At 37.8% G+C, this 15,650-nt stretch overlaps 1 protein-coding gene across 1 annotated transcript in view; it reads right to left on the bottom strand.

Moving 5' to 3' along the window:
• Positions 1 to 265: 265 nt before the first annotated feature.
• Positions 266 to 15,650, bottom strand: part of SAMSN1 (SAM domain, SH3 domain and nuclear localization signals 1) — a 93,293-nt gene continuing 77,908 nt past the window's right edge. The window contains exons 13-17 of the mRNA XM_026107973.2: positions 14,959 to 15,079; positions 13,425 to 13,576; positions 11,947 to 12,153; positions 10,746 to 10,896; positions 266 to 1,475 (exon numbers count right to left, since the gene is read on the bottom strand). Coding sequence (XP_025963758.2) covers positions 1,270 to 1,475; positions 10,746 to 10,896; positions 11,947 to 12,153; positions 13,425 to 13,576; positions 14,959 to 15,079 — 837 coding nt within the window. The 3' untranslated portion in view covers positions 266 to 1,269. The remainder of the gene's footprint in view (positions 1,476 to 10,745; positions 10,897 to 11,946; positions 12,154 to 13,424; positions 13,577 to 14,958; positions 15,080 to 15,650) is intronic.

A 15,650-nucleotide genomic window follows, 5' to 3' on the forward strand; every position in this document is an offset into this window, starting at 1 on the left:
AACTTTCCATGTTTGGTCCATTCTGAAAATGATTTTAAGTTGATAGCAATCTGTGGAAATTATTTAACATAAATACAAAATGCCATAAATTATGAAAACTGTGTGACTAATTAGTGAACAGAAAGTTTCTATATTGATTTGATACACAGATGATTATTCATGATAAAAGTGTTCAGTGTACTTGCCATTTACTGTGTTAATGTTTGAACAGAGCGGTCTTTGCAATGTAATGACCACATTAAAAATCAACTAGTTTTTAAAGGGCTCAAACACATAATTCTGTTTATTTTCAAAGGAAGTACTTTAAAAGAAGACAGGCAAATACAATGTGTATTCCAGTGCAAAATATGCTGAGAAATGACAAATATCATATGAAAGACAGTAATGTACAATAACCTTATTAGCTTCTGAGATTTGTTCACAAACAAGTATTTCTATTAACAAATTTCACACAACACACAAAAGGCAAGCGCTTCACAAAAAAAAATCATAAAAGCATAGCATTGATACTGGTCTTTTGCTCTGAGCTTGCATTATTTTTACAATGTTTGGAAAGTATCAGAACAGTTGTGAAAATAACAGTAGAGAAATTGCCAGTGTATAAGTTCAGATGGCTATATACTCCTAAAAGGTATTGACAGGTAGAGTTTGATTCAGATTCATGCTAAAGTTCTTTTGTACCTTTAGGACAAAGTGTAGAAGACTGTCTGCTTTAGAGCCCATTTTGGAGAAGAACAGTATGAAACAGCTTTAATATTAATGAGAATTAGCTTAGTACTTTCCAAAGTAGGACATGAATGTAGCCACCTTTTTATTACAATATTAATGAAAATACGTTCTGTACAAATACCAGTGAAACACATCTGAAAATAAAGACAGTGTGATGTCTTTATCTTTTTAAAATAATGAAGATGTACAATATTTACAACATTTGCTTCAGAAATGAACATGTCCTGATTATATACCACTACCTAAAACAATTTCCATTATAGAAAATGCATTTGCTGTACAAATATAAATATATAGATAAAAATTGCAGTCAAACATCTGTGGATTCATTAAAAAGAAAAACATAAGATATTCTTATTATCAGCTAAGATTTAGCCATCAAATGTTCATATTTTAAACAGTCTAGAGCACCATACTTCAGAGGGAAGCAGACTTTTGGTGTTGAGAATATTTTGTGCTCTGCTTCTGTGGTGTCATACCAGCACATTAACTTATTTAATCGTCCTTTCTGGAAATCTGCAGAAAAGCACCAGGATGGGATCAGTTTGACTCAGTGATCACTATTGACTGTACCATGTCAGACAGGGTTTCTGGATCTACTTCTTCTTTACCATTATCTGAATTTTCTGATGAAACGTAACAGCCAGAATCTCTTGGACAGTCATTTGACTGTGTTTTGTCAAAGCTGTGGTGAGGGCTTAAGCTCTGGGACTCTTGACCATCTTCACTTTCATGCTGTTGTTCAGCTATAAAGAACAAAAAGAGAAAGAAACGTCTAAACAAGTACTCTGGGAAAGAGTTTGAGATAGCAATGTAGCTAATCTTGAAGAACTGTAGAAACAAAGTTGGTAATATATGCATGACTAGATCATTAACTTTTGTCTATCAGAAACAGAAACCTCAGCATAAGGAACTAAAAATATCATTACATGAATATAACAACATCTAAGTTCCTGTTCAGGCTGGCTTTGATCCTGTGCTATATTGCACAGTGATGAACGCCTAAGGCTTTGGCCTCACCTAGCGAAGTCCTTTAGACTGTACACGGGTGCAACAGTTTGCATGGTCACAATGTCCTGAAACAGTAGATTTAGGTAGCAGTCTTCCCCCTCCTACACATATATATCCCAAAGACTTGTAAGACACCCCCCAGTGCTCATTCAACATCATAATTAATGATGTAGCCTTCTGTGCCTTCTTCATCCTATATTAGAGATGTTGTGTCTTCTGAATGTATCCCCCAATATTTTACCTAATTCCTGCACTGCATAGCAACGTATAGTTGGCTGATCCTCAGAAGTGCTCAGCATCAGAATGAAGTACTTAGATTTTCTAAAGCACTCGACTTTTCAGTGGGAGTTGCTGGCTGAATGAAACTTCCTAACCTTAGCTTGATATCCAAAAAGGAGATTTTCCAAAAGGCATCTAGCTCTCTGAGGCCTTTGCATAACTCCTGCTACACCTTTGAAAACCCCTCCACATATAAGTAGAAGCAAATTCACTTGCTAATAATTTGTCCTTGTTTCGCTGTTAGGTGACCAATCTGTTCAAACTCAAAAATCTGCAGCTTAGAAAGAGTATCAACAGACCTCTCAAAAACATTCAACAACTTGGTGTCTTGTAGACAGGACATACCTGCGTACCATGAATCTGATATATCTTGTAGATAAAGTTTATGTTTCTATTTTTTGGCCATGAAATACATGATGTTTACTCACAATAACTTTCTTCAGAAAACAAACTATAAAATACAAAATCTTTCTCATTCATTTGTTCTTTTTTTCTTACTTCCTTCTTGTGACTGTATTGTTACTTCAGACTTTCTCTTGCTTTCCAAACAAAGCATGAGGAACAGGTCTCACAGAAAACAGATGCTTTTACCCCAGATTTTAATCTTTCAGAAAAATGATACCTTTCTTTTAGAGCGAATGTCCTGTTATTTCACTTATACTGTTACTCCATTGTAAAATAGTGAGATTCAGATCTTCGGTGTTGACTCTGATTTATATTGTCCCAACTCAAGTAAGGCAGAATGGAAGTCCTGGTTTACGAATGATTTTATTTTGAAATCTAGCTTAGTTCCAGGTGGAACCCCCAAATTATAAAATTTCCACAAGGAAAGTTCCTACCAAAATTTGTTTCAGCTGTTGGAAACTGTAAGCTTTGGCAACAGGGGAAAGATTTTCAGTTTGGATTTGTTTCTACTCGTGTTATGTTGTACAACTAAGAGGAATTTAGAAATGAAAAACTGAAATGTTTTACTCTGAAAATATTGAAATGGGTGAGTAAGTAAGACCTTTTTCATTTTATAAATGGGATTTCAATACACTTATTTCAAAGAGCATTTTGATATATTTAGGAACATTTTTAGATTAGAAACATTAGAAACATTTTTAGGTCCTCATGGAAGTCTCATAGATTTGTTTGGACTGATTAGTACTGTTTAATATTTTCGAACTTTTAATTAACTAATTAAGTTAATAAACTAATCTGATTTTTGAAGAGAAGAATCCAAAGTTTCAAGTCAATCATTTTTCCATTAAGCCTGATGTTATAGGCATAACCTTATGTATTTAGAAGGAGATCTAGGATTACTTTAAACATTTTCCAAGGAGTAGAAGTCCCACCTTGTTCCTAGATAAATTAATGGTTAATTGCACTTGCATGAAAAAATACACCTTTCAGCAGCTTTAATTGATTCCTATAACTGTTTGATCTCTTTCTCATTTTACAGAACATAGTTTGCCATGTCAAATGTTATCTCTCTTTGCAGGGAAAATATTTGATCATGAAGGGTCAAATTGATTTCTGATTTAAGTCAGAAAGGAATTACTGAAGGAATTACACCAGTGAAGGCATTACTGCTGCTATTAGTAGCAGCAGAAGCAGTTTAGCACAAATAACAGCAGATGCCTAAGTAAAGCCTTGCCTAAACTGTCTCATTAGCTCATAGCATCCATCCTCACAGTGCCGGGATGCCCAGCATCTGCCTGGTCACCGCGAGCTGACCGAACTCAGCCTGCGCCTGTACGAACGCCTCCTTTGCTGCAGCATGCTGGTCTCCCACTTCCTCCCTCCTAATCCTCCGATCAGCCGTAATACTGCTTGCTAGTACTTTTATCAGCTTCTGTACAATCATCTGCTGTCCTGTCAAGCAGTGACCTAAAAAGTGTTAATCCTGTTTACATTTTCAAGGTCAAAGAGGAATCTCCATCCACTTTGTTTATTTTACAGTGGGAAAGAAGACCAAGTAACTAGTGGATTAAAAAAAAATCCGATTTTGGTCAATATATTAGAGCCCAAAAACTAGTTGTGATAATCCAAGTAGTTCTATGTGAAAAACATAGCTTATGTTCTCTTGTAGCAATGCCTTCCCCCTGTGTATTTCAGTGTTAGAGATGCAAACAAACCAGAAACTGCCATTTTTATTAAATCTGAATTTAGCTTTCAAATAGATCAGCTATTTTTGAATAGCTATATACTCAGTAGCTACAGGCAAAACTATCTGTAACCTTCTGAAAGGAGGGTGTCTTTGTGCAGATCTTTGTAACAAAGCTACCATATGTCTCTGCTAATTTAACTTGTAAGTGATATACAGCAAAGCTTTGAGCTCACGCAGCATGTGACTTCACATAGTAACAGAAATATTTCAGATCTGTTAGAAAAATAACAAATTTCTATGAAGAAAACGTATATGGAAATGTAAAACTTCTACCTCCTCCCATAACGTTGAGAATTTTTTACACGAAAATCTGAAAACCAAAAGTGTTCAGATACTTGAGAAAATGAAAAATAGAAAATATCGCATTTTCACTGTGAATAGAAAAAGTTGAGGAGAAAACATGTTTAAGAAGAAAAGATGGAAAGCAAACTTTTTTTTTAAGGCAGCCCTAGGTATTATGCAGTAACTACGAAACCACTTGAACAGGACACTGAGTATTAAAAAAGTGGAGCATACAGCTTTGGCTGTTGCTTCACAGAAAAAGAAACTATGCTTTTTTTAGCTTTTGGCTTTTACATTCAGTTGTTGTTAATTCCTTCATCTAAAAAATACATGTTCAAGTTGCACGTTAGTAAAGGTAAATTTGCTGGTGTAATCTTTTGGCTTAAGCAGAAGAAAGATACAATTCACAGGAAACAGGAATTGATAAAATTAAACTGCCGTTAGATGTTGCAGAATCATCAGAAATCACTATCCTATCAACAAATGGAAGCCCTATCATTTTTCTATAGTAAAGGAGTTTCATATAAGATAAATAGCTTTCAGTCACTGTTGTCTACGATATGGCCAGAAGAGTCCAAGATATGCATCATTTTGACACGTATATTCTAATACTACTTTACACTGTAGGATTATATTCAGAATACTGAAAAAAAGTTAGGCTTTTAGCCTTGGCAATAGCTGTGTGATACATATGAATTTTCCTCGTTATTTAGATCTTGGAAATGAACTTTTTTTGATGCAGTGGCATAGATGTGCTCTGGCACATGAGTGGAGGGATTTCTTTTTTTCTTCTCGTCTTCTTATTTTTCCTTCTTCTTTAATCAGTTTAAAGTCCTGATTAGGAGAGCACTTTAAGCTCAGGTTTAAAGCAATTCTGCTTGAGAACATACTGAGGTCAGAGTGACACTGGTGCAGTTATGTCAGTTTAAACCAGATGAGTGGTAGAAGGCTTAATTATTGTCTTAAAAAAAAAGGTACTCAGCAATGAGCCATACTTCCTGAATGTGCCCTCTGAGTTTTGCCAGATCCCAGAAGGCAAATGGGACGGGGAGGTTATCTGTGACCGATCCTTTAGCTGAGCCACTTCTGTGCCTTCCTGAGAGGTGCTTTGGTGTCACGCTGATCAGCGTAAAAGAAGGCCCAAACAGAACAAAATGTGTCTCGAAGGCTGAACAAGAGCTCCTAAGCACATATGAAAGCCACGTATCAACCTGTAGTGCTGGTACCAGTCAGACTTTCTAACCATTAAAATGAAACAAAACCTCATAAAGAATCATTTTAAAGAAGTAAATGGTGAGACTTCTTGAAAAAGAAGAGAAACCTGAAGCAAATCTATAGACACTTTAGGGAATCAAAGGAATAAGTCTTTTGTGCATATTTACAGACATGCAAAATAAAAAAAATTGCACTTGCTGAAGTCAGCTGCACAGATTCTTATGAGCTCAGTAGCAGAGGTTGCATTGACTTCAGTGGGGCCATCTCATCCTGATGGCAAAGGTTCTCCAGCTCTCAGAGCAGATTACAAATGGTGGGATACTGAACTGATATGAGAGGAGCTCTACAGTGAAAACAGAGAGGTGAGAAGCTCCTTTTTCTCTAAAACCAAGAAACAAACAGACATGCCTGAAAATAGGTGAAAAATACTATTACTCAAGCAAGGAAGATTTGTTCATTAGTAGCACTCTTTTCCACTAGATGCATGTCCCTCAGAAAAGTAACTTTTGGTGTAAGTTCCTGGGGAAATCTGAAAATATTACTTACAGATCAATGAATTGCAACTACCACAGTTCAGGAAGGGAGTGCTATTTTGAATACTATTTGACTTGGACATGATGTCTGTGTAATTCCACTTACATAAAAGGACTGAACAGTGTAAAGTGGTATGTTAATTTACACTTGGTGCTAGGTCCTTACACAAGGAATGCAACTAAAACTCAAAGCCATGTCCTTACAGCTATCTACTATCCTGCTGTCTAAGCACAGTAAATAAAGAAACAACTTTCTGTGTTACTAGCAGTAGGAATTTAGGATCTGGCTCTCACTCAGATATGAAAAGTATGCTAAGGAAGGAATGGATGTGGGGGATATGGGTAGAATGATTATCTCAAAGATTATACCCTGCACCTTTTTTCTGTATAATTAACTATATGCACATACTCAGTAAAGTCTAATTCTTCACTGTTTTTTTCAGAAGCTTCAAAATAATGTAACCCCTCAGACTTCAGGAATTAGCCTCTTGACTTGCATCATCTAAGTGAGAAGAGAATCAAGCCTATTTTACACACGTGTGCACACACACACACACGTATGTCCCAGGAAGCGGTCAAGAAAGAACTTACAAACTTCTTTTATTACTTTATTCATTAACCAGCCAGCAACAGCTTCACTTTAAAAACAGCATCCTAGGAAAGCACAGACATCCATCTCCTGTCTAGAAGCCATCTGGGAGAAGAATGGATGGCTATTAAGAAATACTTTCTGAAGAAGGGCCTTCCCCCCCCCCCCCAGCCAGGCATTCATGGAACCTACTCATTCTATGCCAAATATGTAGGTCTGATCAACTTATAGCAACTAAACCTCTAAAACAAAAGAGGTTTGTGGGGAAGGTTGTGAGAAGTTTACAAGACATTCTTATTCTATGATAATCTTGCTCCTCAAGTACTTGCAGGTGGTGAATTTGAGCCTTCTCAGCTCCCAAAGGTAAAAGTGCAGTGCAGTCCCAGGAAGCAAAATTTGTTTAAAAAACACTTTGTGGTAGCATTTTTAGGTAAAACTAATTAAAAACTTAGTTTTTAATTCCTGGCATGAGATGGGTAAAACTTTTTATTTTCAAACTCCTTCAGATCTAAACCATATGTAAAATGGAAAAAACATATTCTCACTCCCAGAAATCTTACATTTTGGCCAGCTTTAAGGAATATATAATTTGGAGACTATTGCTGCAGGTCTCTTGGTGAGAACACTCAATAACAGTTTTTTTCTGCAGCATGAATTATATAGTCTCAAGTATATAGTATAGAGAAATCACTCAGCATAACATATAATAAATGTCAAGAAAAATCCAAGAAAAGAGAAGAAAAGCCCAGTAAAAACATCTGAACACTTCACAGTGGCAGATTTCACATTAAAGAAATATTAAATTGTGTTTTATTACATTTATAGTAAAATCAACTAAATGGAAGCTATGCTCCAGTATACTTGGCTATTGTGAGTAATATTAGCATCACAGAAATTCAGAAGCTCCTGCTTTTTAACTCTGGACGGTATCTTAGACTCCATCCATGAATCAAACACAGGTTTCACGGAAATATGAATATAATGCAAAAATGTGGAACTATTCCAAGCTCTATGAGAAAGGTGGGCTTAGAAGAGAAAATGTGACCTATGGCATTAGTATTTTTTTCTATGAAGCTTATAAAAAGAATGAACTTTTACCTGGAAGAACGCTGGCTTACATCTGGAATACTTCAGTGTATTCTTGGCCAGTAAACAGATTACCTTGTAGCTGTGGGTAATTATACTGCTCACTTCTAAGCAATGCAGAAAATCAATTTTAATTAAGAAATCATTTATGCTGGACTGAGTCATGCCCACTGCAGGAGGAGGGGGAATATTGACCTAGGAAAGTTCAGTTCAGATGCAGAATTCACTTATACAGTAGCACCCAGCTCTTTCAACCCAATTTTCCAATTGGACTGACAGAAGCACAGGGAGGTCAAATGATTAGGACAAGGTCAGGCAAATGCTGAGCTTATCCCCAAGATCATCTTGACTCCCCATCTTTCATTATAACTGCTTAACAGATGGCTTCTATCAGTTTTAGTCTTTAATATCTTCCTTCTCAGAGCAGGTTGTTAAATCCTGTTCTTGCACTACCAGTCATATGACAAACAAGAATCTTTGGCAACTAGATAAGGCAAGGACTTGATACAGCCCTGAATCAAGAGAGCATCCCAAACCAAGAAATTATTTGTGTGGCTTGCCTTAAAATATACATAAGTATTTTGAAATTCAATTACACTTAAATGACTACATATAGCTAGGACTGTATCTAAGGAGCTGTCTTAGATACTGGTCCCTGTGAGTATTCATAATTTCTAGGAACATTATTTTATTGAATTCAAATACTAGAAAAGTTGGCTATACCTAAGGTGGATGTGAAGCAAATATTCATTACATTTCTTGATCTAAGAATGCAATATTGCCAGTTTTGATGCACGGACCACTTTAGAGGATTTAATATTATTATTTCCAGAACTGTTAGAAGAATTTAAACTATTAAGCTACCATACAGATATCATCAGGAATACCATTCTGCCTGGAGAAAAGTGGCTTAATCTCATGCTGTCAATCAGGAAAAACCCTATTTGGATAATTAGGATAAACTTGTTAATGTTCAGTATACAGGACATGCATACTTCTCAGGTTTGCTCCTTGCAGAGGAATATGAAGTGATTAAGACACCTTGAAAAAAAAATTCTTTGTGGTGTCATCTTAAGTGGTTAAGAGTCTAAGGCTGCTTGCTATGCTTTTTATTACACAAGGAGCATAAATGGTAAACCATAGCTATGCTATCTCAGAATAGTTTGACACTTGCACGGCCTGTTAAAAACCACTATGTTTTGGTCTTGTTCTTCAGATTGATGGAAAACTCTGCAAGAACTATAATGTAGCATCTTCCATTAAAGTTTTTTCATGTTAAATATTGATATAAAAAAACAAATGTCATAAAATGTCCAGGAAGTACAGCAAGGCTAGTTACCAAGACGTAGACACACAGACACTCAATTCAAGGGCAAAGCAAGGAAGCAAGCATATTTTCATGCGACTCCCAGCTAGATCTCTGCAGCATAATTCTTGGAGAATTTAACTCTTTCTTACTCAGATTAACTCTTTCAATCACTACCTCTGTACAGAGTCCTTCAAGAGTCCTCTCCTAGCCCTTAGCCTCATAAAGCTATAGGCCAAAAAGTAGTAGTGATCCTGGTGGGCAAAGAAAAAAATTTAAATGCTTTTCCAACATGTTTGCAAGGACCTTACCTTCTTTCTGGTATCTATTTAAGAGAATAGGAAAGACTGCATGTATAAATGGGGTCCAGAAAGACCCAGACGTAGAGTCAAAAACAAGATCAACAAAGACCCAAAGAGGGAGATTTGAGAACATCTGCAGTGAAAGTTGAATGGATGAGGCAGACAAAGATATGCTTAGAAACTCAGAGAAATTTATGTACTGAAAGCATATGTGTACATGCAGGTATGTGTGTATGTATGTACATGTGTTGGAATAAGGAATGGAAATTCACCTATGTATCAAGGAGAGAAAAACTGGACAGCTGAAAATCGACTGATATTAAAATATCCCAGGAAGGCATTGCTGTTCTAAGTCTCTTTTTATATTTCAGATGCTTCACAATGGAGATGCTTTCGATCAAGCAATTGCTCAGGATAGCGATGACTGTGCATGAATATCAATGAAGAGGAAAATCTTTCCTGTTTTGGTTGAATATCTAATTATATAGATGCTTAACTGAAGTTTCTAGGAACTTGACACAAATGGTTTCAAACTAGAAGCTAAGCTGGAAATATCATGAAAATATCACGAGAACAGCATTTCCTGTTCTGTATTCTGGCACTCCCATTCCCAATGAAAGGAACAACCAAAGAAAACATAATGGCAACCAATACACATCCATGTACACACACACAGAGTAAAATCAGTTTTCTGAAGCTCACAGGAAGCTTGAGTCTGTTTGTTCTGCTTGTTTTTTTCCAAACCCTTCCTACAAGTGACACTGATTTGGCTAGGAATTTAAGTGTGGGATGATGTGCGAGAAGGAAAACTATTCTTCTGCAGACAAAATTTCACAAAAATAAAGAAAAATCTTCATTGTACTTTTTGAAAATGGCTCTATTTTGGTTAAGATGCTAGCCCAGAGTTTGGGATGTTTGATTATCTGCTCTGCCACAAACCTTGTGACTTTTGGCAAGTCACTCAACCTCTCTGGGTGGTGGTTACCCAACCATAAGTAGGAGATAATAATGTTTAGTTGCTGTTTGCCTGTAGTTTAGGATCTATAAATGAGAAGTTTTAAAGCATTCGGGTGTAACTAGCACAGTAATCATGTACATAGCTAGAAGAGACATAGTTAGTCACCTAAAAAAAATAAAAAAACCACCTAACTCTCCATTTCATATTTAAAAGAAGAATCATTTAATAGATCAATGTAGGAATCACTATTTCTTTAAACGTGTTTCTTCAAATAAAATGTACTCTTAAAGCTTAAATACTTACTGTCATAGTCCTGTAGATTTTCAATTGCTGATAATAATCTTGCCCTGTCTTCTGGGTTTGAAATATTTAATTCAATCAAATGGCTCTCCTGTAGATCCTTTAAGTCCTCTAGAGTTTCGTAGCCATTTAGCAAGAGGGCTGAGGCATAATCCTACAAAAAGAAACAAGTAAATCCTCTTACAAACAAGCACTATGTTTAGTAAAGGAATAAACACAAATTCTATTTAATTTTTTTTGTCAGGTTAAGAAAGATGGGTTCCATTCTCCAGTCTGATTGATCTGCTTTTGGCATAAAACCAGAGAGTAAGAGGATGAGAGGACAGAGGCAGAGGTGCCCTGGAGTCTGTTTGGCCATCCCAGAATCTGTGGCTGAGTTTTCAACCCAGAGTCTGGCAGCAAATTGGATCAGGACAGAGCTCTGCTATAAATCATAAAATCTGCCCAGCTTCTGCACGTTCCTGGGGTCACCCCATAGACTACTTTCCACGCTGGGTCCAGGAGGGCCTCTGAAACAAGGTCTGCTCTGCCTTTGCAAAGAAGGAGCCCTTGGATATATGAGAGAGTGAGAAGCTGAGAGAGCCCTCAGCTGTGCTGCATTCATTGCACATGGTCCTCCTTCAGCTGTGTATCAATGCAGTATGAAACTCTGTGTACTCCAGGAAAAGAAGTGTTCGCCTCAGCACAAAAGCAATAACCATTATTAGAAGGGTTGCTTGTAAATCATGATATAAGAATGCTTTGAAGCCTAGTCAAGAACTAGGGTTCCAGAGGGGGAGAGAGGCACAACACAACCACAGTGTAGAAAAAATATTTCTCCCTAAAGATCATAAAAATTAGAAAAAAAGAATTACGATGTTGGCAATGGAGTCAGACCGCAGTTCTGCCTCTGAGACTTCCATGTATTCACACACCTCCTACCCTTAGGCACACAATCACGTTCAAGTTACCATGACTTGACAAGTCACCACTCTTGAACTGAGTGCCTCTTTGCATGGACTCTTTTAGCTTAACCAAGTCACGTGGTAAAATGCAGTTATACAAACCACTCACATAGCATAAAAGATGGAAATGAAGCTTCTTTACTTTACTGACTTCAAAACTGCTGAAACCTGCCGTTCTAGTTCTGTCCATAAATTACCTCCAAGCCCAAGTGCACTCAAATCAAATATTTCAAATACGACTGGGAAACATGTTTGCTGACCTGCAGATGGACACATTCCAAGAGTTCTTGCAAAGTTTTAGGCTTGATCCTTTTGCTTCCTCTGTGCAGCTTTATCTTTCTGGGTGCAGTTTCCTCTTCCAAAATTATATCCACATAAATGAACTTAAAGTTTCCTACTTTGTTGTTCAGCATGCCTGTCCAGATGCCCATAGGGGTTTTACAGATGATGTCTATAATATCTCCTTTCTAGAACAATAAAAAAGAACACCACTGCTTACACATCTGGTTTGTGATACGTGTCTTTTCCTTTATGGAGCAAAAATAGCATGGACAGCACAGAATCATGACTAGCCAGAGCAAAGTAACTTTTTAAAATAACCCAGATCAAGGTCCTCTGCTTTTATAAAATCCCTGCAAACAGAATTACAGATAATGGTGTTAGTTCTTATCTCCAAACTTTGCAAAGGAAAGGTAAGGATGAACAGCACCCTCCACAGATTGTATGCCCTACTTGGTCCTTGAAAAGGGGTAAGGTCACATCCAGCAAGCAACTACTGCCATGGATAGTGGGAATAGCTTTGCCAAAAAAGCAAGAGTACCTGAGTGACTTAAAAATGAACCTGTATGATCCAGCACAAGTTTGCCATTTCTGGACTAGTTAAAAGTTTTTGAAAGAAATGGCCCGTGTGTGTGTGGAAGTGGGGGGGCAAGCAGTGAAGACTGCAAGTACTGGCACAGCAACAGCTGTTATCCAGGCTGGAGAGGAGAGAGAGACTGCAATGAGATGTGGCTGAGGATTTTGACAAAAAAAGGCTATGAAGAAGAAAAGATGATGAAGTATGGCTATAATCTGGATATGAAAGTGTTTAAAAAGAGGGAAGAGAAAGAAGTCCAGCTTACAGATGTGCCTGATCTGAAGGGCAGTGATATCACCAGTACCTGCACATGGAGGGAGAAGAAAAGGACTGGGCCTTTTTAGCACTGTTTAACTGGGCACTTCAGGAGTTCCTTTTTTGCACTGACACAGCCCAGACATCCCTGCCAGGATGTCAGGGCCAGGGAATAATTCAAAAGTATGCTTACAGAAAGGCTTAAAGGAATGGCAAGCTTTTCCTTTAAGGACAATGAGTGCCACTGAGTTTCTGATATTCATTCCCCAGCTGAGACTGAAAAACTAGGGAGGTTACTTGCATGTCTCATGAGACCCACGTTATTCTTACTCCAGACCTCGCAGGGTGTAGGAAGCAACTTGCGTTTTACTCTGAAGAAAGCTGCATAATACACTATGATGAGATACCTACTACATGGAGTTTATGACCTAAGAGCCCTTTGCAGCCATTGGGTTGGCAGCACTATCTGAACTAAGTCCTTACAGAAACATTGCTAAAATAGATCTGTGTTGCTTTTTAAAGTGCACATCCTTAACAGTTAAAAATGCTGTAGTAAACATAATCTTCACATGCAAAAATAGCCCTCTGGTATGCTTACTGGAAAAGAAATCCTGACGGTTGTCTTACCTTAATTTTCAGAGAGTCGGTGTCATAGGGACTTGGTGTGAAGTCAGTGTGTACTTTGGCTCGGCCACAGAACGGCCCGCTGTAAGGGACTTCGTCATCAAACCTCAGGCTATCCCTGTTGCTGGTTCCATCAGAGCAGCTGGTGACTCCACCTGACAGAGATTCAAGTGAAAATTTAGATGTCCTGAACTAGATGACCAGATATCCAATTTTGCACAGCAGCAAAGAGAAAACATACAAAAGCACAGAATTAAGAAAGAGTGTGTTCTATATGGTTTTGACATATCCCAGGAAAAATACATTGCACAAAATACATACTACAAGAGACTGAACAAAATAGGTTGGAGACCTTTCATTAACATCTTCCCTGCAATAATCTTTTTCTGGTGATGATACTAATAGACTACATATTTTACTTACAGACTTTTTGAAATATTACCTCTGCAGATTAATAATATGTACTCTAAAAGTGCAATTTAGGGAATTAATTCTGCTGAACTTCTCCTGTTTATTCAGCGAAATGAAAACAAGTACTGTAGAAATTGTTTTATTTCATTACAGAGCTAGCTAAAACATCAAAGGAACCTGCATTGCAGAGGGAAATTTTAATCTTATCAACATTTCTGCCTGTCATTTTATCCAAGTCGAGCAATAAAATATCGGCACAGTACTTCAAGCAAATTTGAGCAAGCTCTGCAATATCCCATCCAAATATGTTTTTAGATAACAGCAACAGTGTGTTGGAAGTAAACTCTCACATACAATTTTCACAAATCATATCATAAAAAATGATCATAAAAATGGTTTTGTTTGAGGTGATTGCTTAAGTGCACAGCTCCGTCTGAGGGCCAGATTAATGCCTACCTGCAAATGGCCTGCACTGCAATTTGAGTCCTCGATTACGGCTCACGTGACGCCTGCAGTGACGGCACAGCAATGTCATCATGGACAGCTGTGACCTGCTGCCACAGCAGAGCAATTGATAGATATGCGGACACAAACTCCACTTCTCCTCAGAGATTTGTCTACTCTCCAATGGAGACTGCCTTGTTGGGTGAGGCTTTTTGGTGGGTTTACAGAGCTCCCCAACCACCTAGCATTTCAGACAGGCTTCTCACATTGTCTATCTGCAGAGCGAAGAACAAGCGCACAAACACCATCTCCAGCTTGTGCAGCTGGACCCAGTAACCACAATTTCACAGGTGCCAGTGCCACAGCAGTGCTAGCCATAAAAACCATGTATGGCATATATATCAGCTACATTTCCCACAGTCCTTGGTGGGGGGGGGGGGGCTTGTTGTTGTTTTGTTTTTAACTGCTGTTAATATCTCCGCTCTTAAAAACACTCAGCTTATTTCTGGAGCGAGAGAAACCTAGTCTAGCTGCTACCCATTTGATCAAATTACACTTTTGTCTGCCAGACTACAGATCTCTCTGCTATCACATTTTGGATCACCAACTCTGACACCTCAGACTTAAACAAAAATAATATTGAACCACAGACTGAACAGAAGGATGGATATCTTATACTTACTAGATGAGCTTTGGCCACTATTCAGACTGTACAGACTGTCCATAGAGTCACTGTTTTTTAGGGAGACCTTCTCTGTGTGTATTCCACCACCAGGATCACCATCATCTTTTCCTTCTTCATTCTTTAATGCAAAATTCAGATGTTAACCACCATGAGATATATATCATACAAACATTTGTGGTTTTTTTAATTATCATTGCCCTGGCAGTTTAATTTGGGTTCCTTTATTAAGAACCACTCTGAGACAGAAAGCATTTTAGAAGCTGATGCATGGCATTAAGGATGCCCAACACCACCATTAACACACTGATCTTGGAGAAATCACTTGTTTCCTCTCTGCCCCACTCATTTCATTCTATTCCTGTTCAAGTAGCCAAATTGATTCTCCATCTTAAAAGATTGCAATGGTGAATATACCACAGTGCAACAAAGGCTTATAATGAGAAATTCAGAGGTAACCAGATAGGATGTTTTTTCTGGCTATCTCTGAGGAGGAAGCATAAAGTTTAATTCTCAAAGCACATGGTGAAGTACATTCTGACACAGCTATATTTTGCATTGAACTTCTGAAAATCATAGGCACTTAGAGGCCCACTGGATCCCGGATGAGAGCATTCCAGAGGCAGCGCGCACACATGAACGGCATCAATGCATTTTAGCACCATACTCGGTAAGTTGCCCAACCTACAGAA

Source organism: Dromaius novaehollandiae, chromosome 1, assembly GCF_036370855.1.
Source record: "Dromaius novaehollandiae isolate bDroNov1 chromosome 1, bDroNov1.hap1, whole genome shotgun sequence".
Taxonomy (NCBI): Eukaryota; Metazoa; Chordata; class Aves; order Casuariiformes; family Dromaiidae; genus Dromaius; species Dromaius novaehollandiae.